General features: G+C 41.0%; 1 protein-coding gene across 1 annotated transcript; it reads left to right on the top strand.

The window, feature by feature from the left end:
• Positions 1-17,756: 17,756 nt before the first annotated feature.
• Positions 17,757-20,637, top strand: LOC121138915 (major urinary protein 20-like). Its single transcript, XM_040741966.1, has 6 exons — positions 17,757-17,864; positions 18,214-18,330; positions 19,158-19,248; positions 19,861-19,971; positions 20,343-20,448; positions 20,544-20,637. The coding sequence occupies exons 1-6, from the start codon at positions 17,757-17,759 to the stop codon at positions 20,635-20,637; spliced, it is 627 nt and encodes a 208-aa protein (XP_040597900.1).

The following is a 20,637-nucleotide window of genomic DNA, read 5'->3' as shown; positions in this document are numbered from 1 at the left end:
CCCAAGTGTTTAAGTAAGGAAACAAGGATTTGGACAGATATAGATGCTGTACTTTTGTGTGAAAAGTGCTCAGCAAAGCATCAATAGTCATTAATAATGTGAGTATAGATGTTCACCAGTGACAGGGTTCACCTCACTCCCACTCCTGATAATAACATCTTCCTGTGAGGTCTGTACATCCTTACTCCTTACATGGGAATGGAGCATCAGCATCACAATCTGCATTTCTCCTCCAGCCTGGAGAGTACTATGAGTTCCTAAATCTATCATCTTTCCCATTCATTCCAAGGCTCCATTCTGATGATATGTGAAAACCTTTAAAGATGTTTTTATTATTAAGTCTCAATTTACTACAATTTCTTCATAACTTTGTAATGAGTCCTCCTCTGTTTCACCAGCCAGTTCCCAAATAATGACACAGATTTGATATTAATTACAACAGTTTGGCCTGTAGATTAGGGTTGATGCTACTTAGCTTTTATAATTAAAAATTAACCCATTTACATTAATCTACATTCACATGGGGTTACCTCTCATCCATCTTGCACCTCCTGTTTCCTGTCTAGTTCCTCTGGTTGACAACCCTGCCCCTTCCTCCTCTTCCCTGAGTGCTCTCTCTCTCTCTCTCTCTCTCTCTCTCTCTCTCTCTCTCTCTCTCTCTCTCTCTCTCTCTCTCTCTCTCTCTCTCCCTCTCTCTCTCCATGCCTTTAAGTCCCACCTAATTGTCCTGCCTATTAATTGTCCATTCATCTCTTTCTAAAAACAATCACAGTGACACATCTTCCCACAATGTACAAACATCACACAACAGAGTTTCTTATGCAAAAGATAGTGGGAACAAGCCTAGCATCTTTCATTATTGTTATTTTCCATATGGTATCAATAAGGATAATGTCATTTATTCTATGCCTTTTGATCTGTATTCTGGTCAGTAACATCAGTTGGGTGGTCACAGAAGGTATGTGTCATCACACTTTACTGTGTATGACAGAATGGCTCTATGTCCTGATATCAGCTCTAGCAGTGCTTAATGAGTGTCTGCATTCTTTCTTCCTGGCTTCCTCAGTGTTGAGTGTGGACTCCTAACCTTGACTCCAACATCATCCCTTCCTGTCCACACCCTGTTCTGTGACAAGTCCTGTGATCTGATTGCCATCGACACCCCCCCAGGAAAGCATAAACCCTACATCCCCAGCATCTTCCCTGATTATCTAGGATGACTCATCCAGAATCAAAAGGTTTCTTTTAAATGTCTCTTTGTCATACCCATGACAACTCTGCATGAATGTCTTCCTGTACCTGTTCAATAAATGATTAACCTTGCAGTTACATGCATGTCTCTCTGTCCAATAAATGTGGGTATGACAGTGAATGGATGAGCAGACTTTCTGCGTCCTGTAGCCAAGATCCTTCCTCATGTTCCAGAATTGAACCTGAGTTTCAGGTTTTACCCCCTCTGCAATAATCTCAAGTCCCAATGAGTGTTGCCTGCTCATAGGTTCTCCTGTTTCAGTGACATTATAATGACCGTAGGAACACAGACTGGCTGCACACTTCTTCCAACCATTGTCTCATAAATTCACTGGGAACACAGACTTGCTGCACACTTCCTCCATCCACAGAGCCTCTTTTTTCAACAGGGCTCGGAGAGACACAGGCCTCTGAGGCTATGCCTACACAGCATGGTTTCAGATGTACACCTTGGAAAAAAGAATGGTTTGGTCACTAGAGGCACAAACGATAAAGAGAATGGCTGCCTACCTCCCCAAAGCAAGCTCTGACCCCTAGATCAATAGATTAAGTTGGCTTCAAGCTCATGGTTCCTGACTCATTATTGGTGGGCTTTGGAAAATAAAGCAAAACACTATTTAGAAAGACAACCAATGAGTCCAGCGTTGGGGGCACACACCTTTAATCCCAGCACTCAGGAGGCAGAGGCAGGCGGATCTCTTTGACTTCAAGACCAGCCTGGTATACAGAGCAAGATCCAGGACAGGCTGCAAAACAATACGGAGAAACCCTGTCTCTAAAAACCCAAAAAAGAGAGAGAGAAAGACAACCAATTATGCTGCAACCCCCTCACTCCCCCCCCCATCCTGATGGCTATGTTTCCTTGGCTGGCCTGAAATTCATAGGTCCAAGTCATTCTCTGGACACAGTCTCTTTAGTGACTGCAACTACATTCATGTACTTCTATGCCCAGATTGTCATTTTTAATCTTGGCATTTAAGAGACAAAAAGAATCTGTACACAATATGAGCTATGCTAAAAAACACTCAGAAAAATAAGTAGCAATTACAATCCAGGACTCTGTTAACAGGAAATGACTTGACAATGCCACCATGAGAGATGACACTACCATACAGAGAAAGTCAAAGAAAGAGCTTTGGCTGCTCACAGGTCAAGAGAAGAGCTTGAGTTCACCCTGAAGCTGCCCCTTCAACACCAGACACTTTTCGGGTATGAGTCACAGTATAGTAAAAATTTCAAAGTCAAGGAGGACATTACAAATCTCAACACAGTGCAATTCTTTCTAAGCGAAGATACAGGGAAATTGTTGGCATGGAGGCTTACTGACACCAACCAGCATAGAGGACTGGAGGTAATTGCCACAAAGTGATCTCAGATATGGAGGTGACTCTCAGAGGAACCAAGGATGAGGCAGAGTACTCCACAACCTTAGCTAAATACAACAATAGGAAAACTTCTTGTGACTACAGAAGCAGGCACCATCCATGTGAAAGATCAAAGTAGCAGTTGGCATCTTGTGGTTGGCCTGGCGTTTAGATCTAAGAGTCCCCATTTCAACAAGCTGGCCTGATATACATGGCTGGCCCACAATGCCTTACTGGATATTCATAACCTCATAAAAAAGCAACATTAGGCAAGATAATTTGGAGATGGTAAAAACAAGATCATTTGCCATCTATAAACATGTCTGTCCTAGAGCTAAAGTGAGTGATGACTGCTTTTCTACTAATTATAGAGTTTGCTTGATGTTTGACTCCACTTATGAAAAATGGGATTCACTGGGCTCTCTAATCACTGAGCTGTCATTTTCCCCCAGTTGTACCTATCCAATAGCTTCCTAAGACACTCCCAAATCTGATACCAGGTTCCTTGTTTCATTCTTTTTGAAAAGACTGTCATGTGTGTTTCCTGCATATGTATGCTGTGTGTGTGTGTATAAAAACTAGAGTTGGTCTCAAGTGTGTTGGTCTGTCACTCACCATACCATAATATAGGGAGTCATTATTGGTTTGAGGAGGGGTCTGGCACTAAACAAATTCCCTGAGACCTACAAGTATGACACCAATTGGCAATCTAAACAATAGTGGAGAGGGTATCTGACATGCCCTTCCTTGATAATGAGATTGATGACAATGTTATATGCCATCCTAGAGTCTTCATCAAGTGGCTGATGGAAGCAGAGGCAGACACACACAGCCAAACACTGAAATAAAATCCTGGAAACCAGTTGCAGGGTGGAAGGACTGATGAGCAAAGGGGCCATGACGGGGCAGGTGAAACCCAGAGAAAGACCTGACCCCTCAAAGTCAGCTAACCAACATGTTACCCTTGACTGCTGTTTTAGTGAGGGTTTCTTTTGCTGTGAAGAGACACCATGATCTTGGAAACTCTTACAAAGAAACACTTAATTGGTGTGGATCATTTATACTTTCAGAGCTTTAGTCCATCATTATTGTGACAGGAAGAAGGCTGCCTATAGCTGAACTATGTGCTAGAGCTGAGAGTGGTAGGTCTTGCAGACAATAGGAAGTTAACTAACAGTCACACTGAGGGAGCTTGAGAAAAAAAGAGTCCTCAAAGCTCACCCCCACAGTGACACACCTCCTTCAACCAGGTCACAACTTCAAATGAAAGCCTTTTGCTTATTTCCCCAGTCCCCTATCTCTCTTTTGACTTAAATTTCCCCACTACTTTCTAGAAAGTAATGTTTTTCTTTGTCCCTTCTTATAATAAAGAGGAACAATTTAACCACAGGTTAATATTGCAGGCCCATTCCAGTGAATGTTACTAGACTGAATAGACCTACTGGCCTTCAAACCTGAGGATGCCCTGCCTCTGCTTCCCCAGTGCTGGGATTACAGGGAAACCCTACCATACTTTGCTTCTTCTGTGGATGCTAGGGATTCAAACTTAGGTGCTTAGGCTTTAAGGAAAAGTACCTTACTGACTAATGTGCTCCCCAAGCACGGCATCTTTTTGAGATGTCTAGCCTCCTCTGGGAGCATCCTTCCCAATTTCAATAGTAGACAAGTAAACCAGACCTTGTGTTGCTTACAAGTGTGCTCCTAGTGTTCTTTAGTTATGCGATATTAAAATTATGAGAGAAAATATAGGTTATTCCATGATGTAGAAACACCAGCCCATATCATAAATGCAATGCTTGGTTTGATGTTGTGCCCTTAATAGGGGACAGAACCAAGGAAGTCTTCAAAGTTTAGTTCAAGATATCACAATGAGAGTGTTGCCATTGCTCCAAATCTCTTGGGAGAATAGATTCAGTGGAGAAGGGAAGGTCCCAGTTTGAAATCTTTCATTATTTAAGTAGGCCACTATAAAAGGGTCTAGGGCCAGGAAGATGACTCAGTTGATAAAGAGCTTGTCCTGTGCAAGTATGAGGTCCTGAGATTGATCCCTGGGTCCAAACAAAAGTGTTCAATGGTGGAGCACAGTGGCACACGCTTGTAATGCAAAAACTGCATAGATGGAGACAGACAGATCCCTTGTGCTCAGCTTGATGGCTGGCCCAGCCTCTAGCTCAGCCTGCTGGACCCCAGGGAAACTACAGTCCTGGTTTCCAAACACCATGGATAGCCTTTGGCAAGCAACACTCAAGGTTGACCACTGACCTCCACACACACATGCACACATGCAAACAAGTACCAGTACACACACACTTAGGTGAACACCAACACTGGTAAACACACACACACACACACACACACACACATACATACACACCCCTGCTGAACACTTCCTCCTTCCACAGAGTCTCATAAATTCCCTGGGGACAGAGACTTGCTGCACACTTCCTCCATCCATAGTCTCCTAAATAACTTGGGAACCCAGACTTGCCGCATGCTTAATCCATCCAAAGAACCTCCTTTTCAATATAACCTGGAGAGACACAGACACAAGCTTCTGAGGCTATGCCTAGTCAACATGGTTCCAGACATGCACCTTGGAAAAGAGAATGGTTTGGCCACTAGAGGCACAAAGGATAAGAGAAAATGTTGCCTACTTCCCCACAGCATGCTCTGACTCCTAGATAAAGAGATTAAACTGGTTTTAACCTCATGGCTCTTGAATCAAGTTATTGGTTGGTGTATTTTGCTAAAATATCAGGAAAACACTATTGAGAAAGATAGCCAATTTTGCTGAAAACTCCCTCTCTCCTCACACCCCACCTCCTGATAGCTATGTTTCCTAGGCTGGCCTGAAATTCCTGGGTCCAAGCCATTCTCTGACCACAGTCTCTTAAGTGACTGCAACTACACTCAATTGCTTCCATGGACTGATTTTCATTTTTTTATTTTGTATTTAAGAGGCAAAAAGAATCTGTTCACAACACAAGCTATACTTAAAAAAATAAATAGCAGTTCTAATATAGGACTCTGTTGACAGGAAATGACTTGACAATGCCACCATGAGACAAGAGACCACAATGCAGAGAAAGGCACAGGAAACCCTTAGGCTGCTCCCAGGTCAAGAAGGCAGCTTGAATTCATCCTGAAGCTGCCCCTTTAACACCAAACACTTTGTGGGAATGAGTCATGAAATAGTAAAACATTCAAAGTCAAGGAGGAAATAACAAACCTCAACATGGGGCAATTTTTTCTAGGGGAAGATGCAGGGAAATTGTTGCCAGGGTAGACTATTCTACATTTTCTTGGGGCTTACTGAAACTAACCAGCAGAGAGGATTGGGGGTAACTGTCCCAAAGAAATGTCACATAATGAGGTGCCCCTCACGGAACCAAGGCTGAAGCAGAGGGATTTTGAGAAGAATTCCCAAGGTAACATAAATAGCATAAAAAAGACAACTTCCTGTGACTGCAGAAGCAGGCACCATCCATGTGAAATATCAAAACAGAAGTTGGCCCCTTGGAGCTGGCCTGGCGTTTAGATCTAAGAGTCTTTATTTCAACAAGCTTGCCTGATGCTCATGGTTGGCCCACAATGCCTTACTGGATATTCATAATCTCATAAAAGAGCAACATTAGGCAAGACCATTCTGAGATGGTAAAAACAAGATCATTTTCCATCTATAAACATGTCTGTTCTTGAGCTAAAATGAGTGACAGCTGCTTCTCTATCAATTACAGAATTAGCTTGATGTTTGCCTCCACTTTTTATAAATGATATTCATTGGGCTCTCTAATTCCTTTTGAAAATACTGTCTTGTGTGTTTCATGCATATGTGTGTGTGTATATTTGTGTGTGTGTGTGTGTGCATAAAACCTAAAGTTGGTGTCAAGTGTCTTGCTCTATCATTCCCCATACCATAATAGAGGGAGTCATTGTAGATTTGAGGAGAGATCTGGCAATAATGTGATTCCCAGAGATCTACAAGGATAACACTAACTGGCAATCTAGGCAATAGTGGAGAGGCTACCTTACATGCCCTTCCCCGATAATGAGATTGATGACTAACTTGTATGCCCTCCTAGAGTCTTTATCCAGTGGCTGACGGAAGTAGAGGCAGTCACTCACAGCTAAACACTGAACTAAACTCCTGGAAACCGATCTTGGTAATTCTTACATAGAAACACTTAATTGCGGTGGATTATTACACTGTCAGAGGTTTAGACCCTCATTATCTTGATATGAGGAAGGCTTCCTGTAGGCAGATGTGGTGCTAGAGCAGAGAGTGTTAGATCTTGCAGACAACAGGAAGTCAACTGATAGTCACACTGAGGGAGCTCAAAGAGCTCCTCAAAGCTCACCCCCACAGTGACACACCTCCTTCAACCAGGCCACACCTTCAAATGAAAGCCTTTTGCTGATTTTCCCAATCACTCATCTCTCTTTTGACTCAAGCTTCCCCACTACCTTCTAGAAAGTAATGTTTTTCTTTGTCTCTTCTTATAATGAAGAAGAACAATTAGACCACACCGGTAATACTACACGCCAATTCCAGTCTAGATAAAGACCATACTTTTTAATATACATTGATGCAAACAAGTGAAATATCTAATAATTCAGTCTGTGTGATTCTCAGGAAGTCCTTGCCTCAGTTATAAGGAAATGTTAATCCTACATTCATTGACATTCTTATCCCACCTCGTAAATATTAAAATCAAGATCCAATAAAATCAAGTTGTTTGTAAGGTTCAAGAATTCTGATAGACATATAAATGAGATAACCACAGTGTTTGACAGTTAATTAGAAAATATCCTGCCCACAAGGAAACAGGAAAATATGGAGAACAAAGCAATAGAAACATACATCTGATCCTATACAGGTGTGCCAGGCCCTTTAGCTCAAGGTAATGATGAAATTGATCAACTATTGATAGTAAATATGCTGAAGGCCTCAGAATTTCAAAAAATAATGTCAAAAGCAAAGGTTTGAAAAAAGTCTTTTTCTATCCTTGGCAACAAGTCAAGTAAATTATAAGGAAATGTTCTCCTTGTTCTTTACACAACTTATAAGGACATGTTCTCCTTGTTCTTTATACAACTAAACTCCAACACCAGCAGGAAGTAACGCAAAGAGTACTCAAAGGAATGAAATTTGGCAGGTGGATGTGTTTTGTTTTCTAGAATTTGGAAAACTAAAATATTTATACTACATCATGGATACTATTCAGGATTTGGGTGGGTAATTGCTTTGAGTTCTGAAAAGACTGATTCTATAATCAAGCAATGCTAGAAATCTTAGTAGTACCCGAAAAAATTAAGACTGATAATGCTCTAGCATAAGTCTCTAGTAAAATGAAACAGTTTTTTGCTTATTAAAATATAAAGCATGTTATACTATGCCACACAATCCTACAAGGCAAGCAGTTATAGAATGATCAAATCAAACTCTAAAGGATAGGCAAAATGAACAACAAGGGGTAATAAAGACCTGCAGAAATAGATTGCAAAATGCTTTATTAACTTTGAATTTTCTGAATGTTAATGAGAAAGAATTGATAGCAGTGGAGAGAAATTAGATAACAGGAAAAAAACCAATGGAATTAAATCAGCTGGTATATTTTAAAGATGTGCTGTCCTCAGAATGGGAACCAGGATGTGTGCTTAGTTGAGAAAGGGAGTTTGAGAAGAAGAAAGGGGTTTGGAAGATGCCAGATACCATCAAAATACATAAACATTATGTTTGAATAAAAGACATCCCTTGATGAGAAGATGTGATAATTAATCAAATAGCATGGCCATTTAATCTAAACTAACTTTAAATCTATTCAATATTTTTCGTTTTTTCAGATATTACTTGACACAAGGGAACCATCCAAAAATTAGTGTTGGGGTATGGTTTTGTTTTTGTGTTTTCAGGAGAATTCTGGCATCTAGCTAAGGAATCTGAAGACCACTGGACAAATGAGACATCTGGAAAAAAAGGAAAAATCATACAGATAAAATCTTCCAGGAAAAAGACTTAAATTGGAGTATTAGTATATCAAAACTCCAACAGGATAAAATTTCATAAATCTTACCAAATATTTGTTCTGCTTTTCTCTACAGATATATAATACAAATGGTCTTTTTGTAGCCCCATTTCAATTAAAAATTAAAGCTGACTGTGCCTCTTGGGAGAGTTGCTTGGAGCTGCACACGTGTCTGCACTTGATTGGCCTCACAGGAGATCTTGGGTGGGGCCTTCTCTCCTTGTGCTTGGAATCTGTGGCAGAGACTGTGTCAGTTACTTACTTAGGACATCTGATTTCACTGAGCAGCCACCCCCACACCAGAACAGCCAAGCCTTTGCATATCTTCCCCAAATGCAGGTCACATCCTCCATCCTGTCTATCCTTAAGCTCTTTGTTGCAGTTTTCCTTGCGCCAGGACTTAAGGTTGGAGGTGGAGGTTGTCGGGGATGAATTAAATGCAATGCATTTAATTGACCTCACAGGTAGAAGGACCTCATGACAGCACTGAATCATCAAAGGCATTGTTATCATAATGGGTAGATAGATGTCTTACTTTGGTTTCTAGTGCTGTAAGACACACCATGGCCACACCAACTCCAGAAAACATTAAAAGGAGGCTGGCTCACTTACAATTTTAGAGTTTCAGTTCATTATCATCATGAAGGGGGAGCATGGTAACATGCAGGCTGATGTGGTGCTGTAGGGGAGAGTTTACAACTTGCAGGCAACAGGAAGTTGACTGGATGTCACACTAATTGTTGCTTGAGAAAAGGAACTCAAAGTACACCCCAACATTGACACATTTCTTCCACCAAGACCACCCCTATTTCAATAATGCCACTCCATTTTGGGGCCATTTTCCTTCAAACACCACAGTAGACAAAGTAATGTTCATGCTATCCCTGTTTGTAATGTTCACACAGGCAAGGGGAATTTTATGGTGGCACGACTCATATGGATCTTTGGTACTTGCTAGTCAATCATTGTATTTCTAGGCATGACATAGATAAGTAGCTGACTACATTTCTGTTTTGTCTGTATAAACATAAAAATTCTCAAACAAATGAAAGTAAGGCTGCATTGGATCATGGAAAATGCAATCTGGGCCAGTGAATCAATTTCCAGACTTGAGCCAGATTGCAGATCCAGTACCCCTTGAATGAATGGGTGACTAGGTTCCCCTAAGAAAGTTTTACAGTTAGCCTTTTTCCAGTTCTTTCCCAGAGGGACCTATGGCCTTTTACAAGGGTTCTTGTATACTGGAGATAGAAAACAATCTGACTTTCTGTGGTCTGTTGGATACTGGTTCTGCATTGATGCTGATTCTCAGGGGTCCCAAGAAAAATTGTGGTCCTCCAGTTTAAGTAGGAGTTTATGGAATGTTATCTGATATTAGAATTTAGTAGGTCCCATTTGTCTCCAAACTCATCCTGTGATTATTTCCCCAGTTTTAGAATGTGTAATTGGGATAAATATGCTTAGAAATTGGCAGGATTCTCACATTTGTTCTCTGACCTGTGGAGCATGTAGTTGGCTTTCTCTTCTGTGGGTGTGTGGGGAGGGGGTTCCACCTTGCTCCCAAATAAAGACATGGAGGCTTATTCTTAGTTTCAAATGCCCAACCTTACTGTAGCTTATTTTTAGTCAGATTTTCTAACTTAAACTATCCTGTTTCCCTTTTTCAAAATTTGCTTCTGACTTACAATTTACCTTATTCTATATGTCTTCTTTCCTTCTCTTGGATCTCCTGGTCAGGGGTCTGCAGCCAGGGCAACTGAACCCCAGATGACCAAGTGACCAGGAACTTGCAGAGAGAGTTGGTTCACTGCCACCCCCACTCATGACAGAGGGCAGAGGTGAGCTCCTGGTACCCATCTTAGACCTGAATTCCTCCCATTTGCCCTCTCTCAGATCTCCTGGCCTGGGGACTGCTCCCACGTCGACTTGCCCCTGGATGACAAAGCAACTAGGAGCCTGCAGAGAGAGCTGGACTACTCCAGGCCACACTCAGGGCAGAGGGCAGAGGGCAGAGGGCAGAGGTGATCTCTGAGCCCCCATCTTGGAAACAAATTCTTCCAGCTCACCCTCTCTCAGATCCTGAGGTTTGCAGCCAGGGCCACTGGTTCCCCAGACAACCAACCAGCCAGGAGCCTGCAGAGAGAGCTGGTCTATTCCCACCCACAATCAGGGCAGAGGGCAGAGGGCAGAGGATAGAGAGCATAGGCCAGAGAGTATTGGGTTTGCTTGAACCCACCAAATGGGAACCCTGGTTGCCTACCAACAGGAGAGGAAGAAGCTCTTTCTGTACCCACTGGAAGAAGTGATGGGAAAGAGACAATATAAGAACATACTCAGCAACAGAAAAACAAATGTGGTCTTGCCAGAGTCTAGAGGTACTACACCAGCAAGACCTGAACACCGCAATTCAGATGAAGCAGAAGGGAATGACTTTTAACACCTTCATGAAAATAACAGAGGCCCTCAAAAAGGATATGAGAAAATCCCTTAAAGAAATGGAAGAAAAAACAAATCAAAAAATACAACAAATGCAAGAAAGGAAGGAAAACACAAAGCAAAAATTACAAGAAACAATTCAAAGAGTGCAAGGGTTGAAAGCTGAAATGGTGACAATAAAAAAACACAGTCTGAAGGAATGCTGGAAATAGAAAAACTGGGGAAATGGTCAGGTACTACAGATGCAAGCATAATCAACAGAATACAAGAGATGGAAGAGAGAATCTCAGGTGTTGAAGACACACTAGGAGAAATAGATTCATTTACCAAAGAAAATCTTAAATCCAACAAATCCCTAACACAAAGTATCCAGGAAATATGGGACATTGTGACAAGACCAAACCTAAAATAATAGGTATAGAAGAAGGCGAAGCAACCCATCTCAAAGGGGCAGAAAACATATTAAACAAAATTATAGAAGAAAACTTTCCCAATCTAAAGAAAGACATGTCAATGAAGGTGCAAGAAGCTTACAGAACACCAATAGAGTAGACCACCAAAAAAGTCCCCTCACCACGTAACAATCAAGACCCCAAGCATACAGAATGAAAAAAGAATACTTAGAGCAGATAAGGAAAAATGTCAAATAACATATAAAGGCAAACCTATCAGAATTACATCTGACTTCTCCATGGAAACTCTGAAAGCTAGAAGGTCTTGAATAGATACTCTACCAACCCTAAGAGACCATGGATGCCAGCCCAGACTACTATACCCAGAAAAGCTTTCAATCAATATAGATGGAAAAAACAAGATATGTCATGACAAAACCAGATTTAAACAATTCCCATCCATTAATCCAGCCATACAGAAAGATCTGAAAGGAAAACTCCAATCCAAGGAAGTTAGCTACAACCAGAAAAACATAGGCAATAGATAATTCCACTATACCAACAGGCAAAAGAAAAAGTGATAGAAATCCACACACAAATCCACCAACAACAACCATTCCAAAAGAGAGAGAGAGAGAGAGAGAGAGAGAGAGAGAGAGAGAGAGAGTGAACTATTAACGGTCATTAATATCCCTCAATATTAATGGTCTTAACTCACCCATAAAAAGACACAGGATAACAGAATGGATTAGAAGACAGAATCCATGCTTCTGCTGCATACAAGAAATATACCTTAGCTTCCAAGACAGATGCTACCTCAGAGTTAAGGGTTGGGAAAAGATTTTCCAATCAAATGGACCTAAGCAACAAGTGGGGGTAGCAATCTTAATATCTAATAAATTAGAGTTTAAACTAAAATCAATCAAAAGAGATGAAGGAGGTCACTTAATACTCATCACAGGAGAAATAGACCAAGATGACATCTCAATTCTGGACATCTATGCCCCAAATACAAAGGCGTCTACTTTCATAAAAGAAACATTACTAAAACTCAAACTACACATAAAACCTCACAGACTTATGGTGGGAGACTTCAACACCCCACTATCACCACTAGACAGGACTACCAGAAATAAACTTCACAAAGAAACAAAGGAACTAATAAAAGTTATGACCCAATTGGGTTTGACAGACATCTTTAGAGCATTCCATCAAAACACAAAAGAATATACCTGCTTTTCAGTGCCACCTGGAACCTTCTCAAAATGGACCACATACTTTGTAACATAGCAAACCTCAACAGGTACAAAAGAATTGGAATAACTCCATGTATCTTATCAGACCACCATGCATTAAAGTTAGAATTCAACAACAACACAAATTGCAGAAACCCTACAAACTCATGGAAATTGAATAATGCACAATTGCACCACTCATGGGTCAAAGAAGAAATAAAAAAGAAAGTAAAGAGTTCCTAGAATTCAATGAAAATGAAGACACAACATACCCAAACTCGTGGGACACGTTGAAAGCAGTGTTGAGAGGAAAGTTCATAGCACTAAGTGCCAACATGAAGAAACTGGAGAATAGTCACACTAGAGAATTAACAGCATAACTGAAAGCTCTAGAACAAAAAGAAGCAAACTCACTCTGTAGGAATAGGCACCGGGAAATAATCAAATTGAGGGTTGACCTCAATAAAGTCGAAACTAGGAAAACAATACAAAGAATCAATGTAACAAAGAGTTGGTTCTTTGAGAAGCTCAACCATATAGACAAACCTTTATCCAAACTCACCAAACGGCAGAATTTGAACATGCAAATTAACAAAATCAGAAATGAAAAGGGGGAACATAACAATGGACACTGAAGAAATGTAGAGACTCATCAGGTCATTCTTTGAAAACTTGTACTCCACAAAATTTGAAAATTTGAAGGAAATATTCAATTTTCTGGATAGATATCACCTGCCAAAATCGAATCAAGAACAGATAAGCAATTTAAATAGACCTATAATCCCTAAGTAAATAGAAACAGTCACCAAAATCTCCCAAACAAAGAAAGCCCAAGGCCAGATGGCCTCAATGCTGAATTCTAACAGAAAATTCAAAGATCAGCTTATACCAATTTTCCTCAAAGTATTCCATACAATAGAAGCAGAAGGGTCCTTGCCAAACTCACTTTATGAGGCTTCAGTAACCTTGATACGTAAGCCACACAAAGACATGACTAAAAAAGAGAACTTTAGACAAATATCCCTCATGAACATTGATGCAAAAATATTCAATAAAATACTGGCAAATTGGATCCAAGAACACATCAGAAAACTCATCCACTATGATCAAGTATGTTTCATCCCAGGGATGCAGGGAGGGTTCAACATATGAAAATCCATCAATGTAATCCACCATATTAACAAGTTGAGAAACAAAAATCATATGATCATCTCACTAGAATGCTGAAAAGCCTGTGACAAAATCCAACACCCCTTCATAATAAAAGTCTTTGAGAGATCTGGGTAACAGGAACATACCTAAATATCATAAGAGCCATATACATCAAACCAACAGCCAACATCAAACTAAATGGAGAGAAATTCAAAGCAATTCCTCTAAAATCAGGAACAAGACAAGGCTGTGCACTATCTCTATACCTCTTCAGTGTTGTACTTGAAGTTCTAGCCAGAGCAGTAAGATAACAAAAGGAGATCAAGGGGATACAGACTGGAAAGGAAGATGTCAAATTTTCAGAATTTGTAGATGATATGATAGTTCACAGAAGTGACCCGAAAAACTCTACCAGGGAACTCCTACAACCAATAAATACCTTCAGCAAAGTGGCAGGATACAAGATCAACTCAAGAAAATCAGTAGCCATACAGACGATAAAAGGGTTGAGAAAGAAATCAGAAAAACATTGCCCTTTACAATTGCCGCAAACAACATAAAATACCTTGGGGTAACTCTAACCAAACAAGTGAAAGACCTGTATATCAAGAACTTTGAGTCTTTAAAGAAAGAAACCAAAGAGGATACCAGAAAATGGAAGTATCCCCCATGCTCTTGGATAGGTAGGATCAACATAGTAAAAATGACAATTCTGCCAAAAGCAATCTACAGACTCAATGCAATCCCCATCAAAATCCCAGCAAAATTCTTCACAGGCCTTGAAAGAACAATTCTCAACTTTTTATGGAAAAACAAAAAACCCAGGATAGCCAAGACAACCCTCCTCAACAAAGCCACCACTGGAGGCATCACCATCCCTGACTTCAAGCTCTATTATAGATCTATAGTCCTGAAAACAGCTTGGTATTGGCACAAAAATAGACAGGTAGACCAATGGAATCAAATTGAAAACCCTGAAATTAATCCACAAACCTATGAATACCTGATTTTCGACAAAGAATCTAAAATTATACAATTGAAAAAAGATAGCCTCTTCAATAAATGGTACTGGCATAACTGGATATTGACATGTAGAAGATCCATGTCTATCACAATGCACAAAACTTAAGTCTAAGCAGATCAAAGACCTCAACATAAATCTGTTAGAAGAGAAAGTGGAAGGTACCCTTGAACATACTAGTACAGGAGACTGCTTCCTGAACATAACACCAGTAGCACAAACACTGAGATTGGCAATTAATAAATGGGACCTTCTGAAACTGAGAGGCTTCTGTAAGGCAAAGAACACAGTCAGCAAGACCAAAAGGAGATTGGAAAAAAATATTCACTCACCCCACATCTGACAGAGGGCTGATCTCTAAAATTTACAAAGAACTTAATTAAGCAAGTCTCCAAAACACCAAAGGATCTAATTAAAAAGTGGGGGGACTGAACCAAATACAGAATTTTCAATAGAGGAGTATAAAATGGCAGAGAGACACTTGAGAAAGTGCTCAACATCATTAACCATTAGGGAAAAGCAAATCAAACCAACTCTGAGGTATCATCTTACTCCTGTCAGAATGGCTAAAATAAAAAACACCAATGACAGTTTGTGCTGGAGAGTATGTGGAGAAAGGGGAACACTCCTCCACTGCTGGTGGGAGTGCCAACTCGTACAGCCACTATGGAAATCAGTATGGAGATTCCCCAGGAAAATGGGACTCAGACTACTACATGACCCAGGAATTCCACTCTTAGGCATATACCCAAAAGATACCCATTCACACAACAAGGATGTCTGTTCCACTATGTTAATAGCACCCTTGTATGTAATAGCTAGATCCTAGGGGCAACCTAGATGCCCCACAACTGAAAAGTGGATAGAGAAAATGTGGTAAATTTACGCAATGGAGTACTACTCAGTGGAAAAAACAATGGAATGTTGAAATTTGCAGGCAAATGGATGGCACTAGAGGAAACCATCCTTTATGAGGTAACCCAGACAAACATGGTATGTACTCACTCATATATGGATTTTGGATATGGATCAGGGGAGTGTCAGCCTACAATCCCAGTGCCAGTGAGTCTGGGAAACAGGGAGGTTCCCAAGAGAGATGCATGATACCCCAGAGAAGTGGAATGAGGAAAGATCTCCTGAGCAGATATGGAACATCGTGGGAGGGGAGAGAGAACCAGGAAAAAGAGAGGGGGAGAAGAGGAGGGGATAAGAAGGCATGGGGGAGCAGGAAGGTTGAGTTGAGGTAAGAATAGAGGAGAGCAGGATGAGAGATACCATAATAGATCGAGTCATTATAGGCTTGAGGAGAGAGCTGACTCTAGTGAGATCTCCAGAGATCTACAAGGATAATACCAACTGGCCAACTAATCAATAGTGGAGAGATTACATTAACAGCCCCTCCTTGATGATAAGGTTGATGACTACCTTATATGCCATCCTATAACCTTCATCCAGTGACTGAGTGAAGCAGAGACAGACACCCACAGCTAAACACTGAACTGAACTCCTGCAACCTAGTGACAGAGATGGAGGAGTGATGAGCAAAGGGGTTAAGATCATGATGGTGAAACCCACGAAGACAGATAACCAGATAAGGGGGAGCTCTTGAATCTCAGACTGATGCCTGAGAAGCCAACAGGGGACTGATCCATACTCCATGAATGTAGTGTAAGTGAGGAGGCCACAGAAATCACTGGGGACTTGGGTAGTAGATCAGTGTTTACCATGGTGTATGAATGATCTTTGGCAGCCCATTCCAAATAAAGGGATGCTCTCTCAGCCTGGACAAATGGGGAAGGGCCTAGGTCCTGCCCTGGATGAAATGACAGGTCTTACCCTGTCTGGGGAATGATGTGGGGATTGGGTGGGGTGCTGGGGGGCTGGTGGAGGGACAAGGGAGGAAGGGTGGGAGAGGGAGCTGGCATTGACATGTGAAGCATTCATATTTCTAATTAAAAATATATATTGAGGAAAAATCACACCCCCTCTGAGACATAAGGCACAGACTTTGTAAGATCTTACCTGTTTTCAGGCCCTGAGAAATGCATGTCTAGTATCTTTGCTATTTCCAGAGAACTGCTAATTGTGTCTGTATGGGTATATAAGCTGGACACCTTGTGGGATCAGAAAGAACCTTTTGAAGAATAAAGAGACATGAGTAGAATGTATCTATGAGCTGATTCATTCACTCTCAGATCCCTTTAGCCAGCCCCCATGCTTGCTGTTTAGCATCCTGCCTTGAAGCAAAGTTGAGGCTGATACTTGGAGGGAAATTGAGGCTGGTCCTTGGAGGTCTGCATACTCCTCAAGAACATGTTTCAAGGGATCTGACTCCCTCTTTTTATCTCCATAGCAACAGGCAAGCAGCAGTGCACAAACACATATCCAAAACAAGCATTCATAAACATAAAATAATATATATATTTTAAAAATGACTAATGCATCTACTTCTACACTCCACTGGAGACTTAGAGCAAAGATGCTCTGTCCCCTTGGTGTCCCACATCAGCTCAATCCCTCCACACATAATTGTCTTTCTGATTCCAAGCAAGATCCAAAGTTACATCTGGCAGTTTCCAAATGGCAGCTCTCTAAGTCATCTACTACTTTTCTTGAGATTACATTTTGAGAAATGTAAGGTTACTAAATCAATCCATAGGAGACAAGACAGCCAAGTTTGAAGAGGGGAGGAGCAATTCTTGGCTTCACATCAATAATTGAGGAAACATTTCACAGAGAGTGAGGGAAGAAGAAGGAGATCACAGTTTAAAACAAATAAACTCAGAAACTATATAAGTACAAAGCAGCTGGGGAGTGAAGTGCAGCCACCACAAGGAAAGACTCAGTCCTGATGGAGAGATGATTCTATTCCATCCAAAATGAGGCTGCTGCTGCTTCTGGTTGTGCGGGGTTTGGAGCTGACCCTAGTCTGTGTTCATGCAGAAGAAAAAACTAGTCTCATTGGAAAGAACTTTAATCCAGAAAAGGTAGTCTCATGGGGCTTGGGGACGTCTGACCCAGAGGATGCTCCTGGGAACTCTGAAGCCAAGTGGGACCTTTGAGGGGAGGGTTGTGGCTCCTCACTCTGTGAGACAAATAGAGGCTTCAGACTGTGAAGCAAAACCAGCCTTATGCTATCCATATCTAACAATGCCTGCAGTCCCTCACTCCCACTGAGAGACAGAGACAGGATCTTAAGTATTGTGTCAACAGATGTGAGTGAGATCTAATCCTGTGTTTGCTAATGCCCAGGCCCATGGGTCAGAGTTCTAGTGGAAACATGTCCATGAAATGTCCCTGCCCTTCCTCTCTTAACAATTCACTTATCTATTACAGATTCAGGGAAAATGGCATACCATTCTTGTGGCCTCTGACAAAAGAGAAAAGATAGAGGAACATGGAAGCATGAGAATATTTGTGGAGTACATTCATCTTTTCAGGAACTCTTCCTTAGCTTTTAAATTCCATATCATGTAAGTGAGGTGTTCTTAGCTGAAAAAGAAGAAATGGAGGCCGGTCATGGTCTCAGGCCTAACACACACAAACACACACACACACAGAGAGAGAGAGAGAGAGAGAGAGAGAGAGAGAGAGAGAGAGAGAGAGAGACAGAGACAGAGACAGAGACAGAGACAGAGACAGAGACAGAGAGACAGAGAGACAGAGAGACAGAGAGACAGAGAGAGAGAGACAGAGAGAGAGAGACAGAGAGAGAGAGACAGAGAGAGAGAGAGAGAATAACCAAGATTTCAAAGTCAGAGAATAGCATTGGTGACAGGAACAAATTTACTGGGGATTTAATAAGCAATCAGAGACATTTCTGAAACCATAATGAATGAGATGCATAACACAGCTTAAAAGTAGATTATCATGAGTTAAATGTTTATGACTAATTGTAAGCCAAGAAAATCCACCCCTTCAACTGCATTAAAGAGGATATTAATTCTCCTTTGTGGATTGGAGGGCTACATTAGGCAACATTTGCATAGCACTAATTTGATGCAGATGGTGGACATCTGGGTGATAATCTGCACAAGGGAGTGACAATGGGAAGTAGTCACAGTTGTGACAGTGATTTGAAGTAATTGTCATTGTCATTCTTTTTCTAAGAGATAAGCAAATATGTGATTACTAAAGTATCAAGTATAAGTGAAATAACACAAATGAATGACTTTGCTCATTTTACAAAAACATTTGAAAGTTAAGTGGAATTAGAAATGGGAGACTTGGGTAGAACAGAGGCTAAAGGGGCCAGCCAGAGCAGTACCCATAAGCACCAGCTGATTCTATTTCACAATGTCAATGAAGAGTGCACAGAGCTGTATTTAGTATGTGACAAAACAGAAGAGGTTGGTGTATATGATGTCAAATGTAAGTATACAAAAAGTCTACATAAGTTCCATAAGGAACTTAGAAAAACCCTAATATCTCTATTGTGAGTGTGTGTGTCTGTGTGAGCACATTTGCCTTATTGTTGGGAATTGAAATCAAGGTCTTATACATACTGGTCAAACTCTCTACAACTGAACCCTCTTCAGACTCTCAGTTGCTACCTGATCATTGTTTATTTATCTAATGCAACAGAGGTCATCTAATAACTAGCATCCCATTCTTGGGCAGGTGGAACAAGTAAGGTAAGATGGTTTCTTGTCTCCTGCCTTCTGTCTGATTCTGCCCCAATGGATGCCACCAGTCCACATCACTCAGGATGCAGCAGCAGGTACATAATACAGTGAGCTTATGAAAGGCAGATAGAGATCAATGGAAGCTGCTGATTGAAGTAGACAGGCTTTGGAGAGGAGAGTGGCTGCTGTGACTAATTGTTTACTAGAGGTTACTTCAAGATGTCCAAAGAGTTATGGATAGAAAGCAGCAGACATTTTCACCAATCTCTATTAGAATATGCATTTTGAGTTTTACCTGTGATATAGAATAGGTAAAAGGTTTCAATAATTTCTGAGTTGTGTTCCATTTCTTCCACAGATGATGGATATAACAGATTTACAATACCTGATATAGACTATGATGATTATATTATAATTCATCTCAGAAATACCAAGAATGGGGAAACATTCCAGTTGATGACGCTCTACGGTAGAGTATTTTCCCACAGACACTGGTAATGGGATGGGAGAACAAGAAAAGAAAGAAACCCTAGCTCTAACATGGGCTACCCAGCCTGGCCCTGAAATGCCTCTTTTTTCCATATCTACTGAAGACAAATGGTCACCTCCGTTATCCCTCAGTCACAGTGGTGGGGGTGGGAGGTCTCTGCAATCCCTCACTATGCCAGTAAGATATCCTATGAATGCTAAATTCATGACTGGTCATGTCCATGCCTGATAATCATGTTGTCAATCATTTTCTCATCCTTCTGGAGGGGCCCTGTCCCATTCATTATTCAGCTCTGTGAATGTGGTCAATACACATAATGCAATCACTACTGTCACCATTATTTTTCACAGGCCGGAAACCAAAGTTGAGTTCAAAAATCAAGAAAAAGTTTGGGGATCTATGCAAGAAGCAGGGAATTGTTAAGGAAAATATATTAGACCTAACTGAGGCTGGTAAGTCAGGACTCACACTTGTTTATTGCCTGTTTTATATCATGGAAAGAACATACCAAGAAGCAACCAGACATGTGTTGCCCCTAGAGAAGCATGTAGTATCTCTTGTGGAAATAAATTGGACATGGTACCTGAATGTGTTCTTATTCATACCTTGCAGATCACTGTCTCCTGGCCCAAGTTGGAAGAATGA

The sequence above is a fragment of the Mesocricetus auratus genome, unplaced genomic scaffold, assembly GCF_017639785.1.
Source record: "Mesocricetus auratus isolate SY011 unplaced genomic scaffold, BCM_Maur_2.0 Super-Scaffold_6730, whole genome shotgun sequence".
NCBI lineage: Eukaryota > Metazoa > Chordata > Mammalia > Rodentia > Cricetidae > Mesocricetus > Mesocricetus auratus.
Note: the sequence above shows the minus strand (reverse complement) of the source record. Positions and strands in the feature narration are given on the sequence as shown.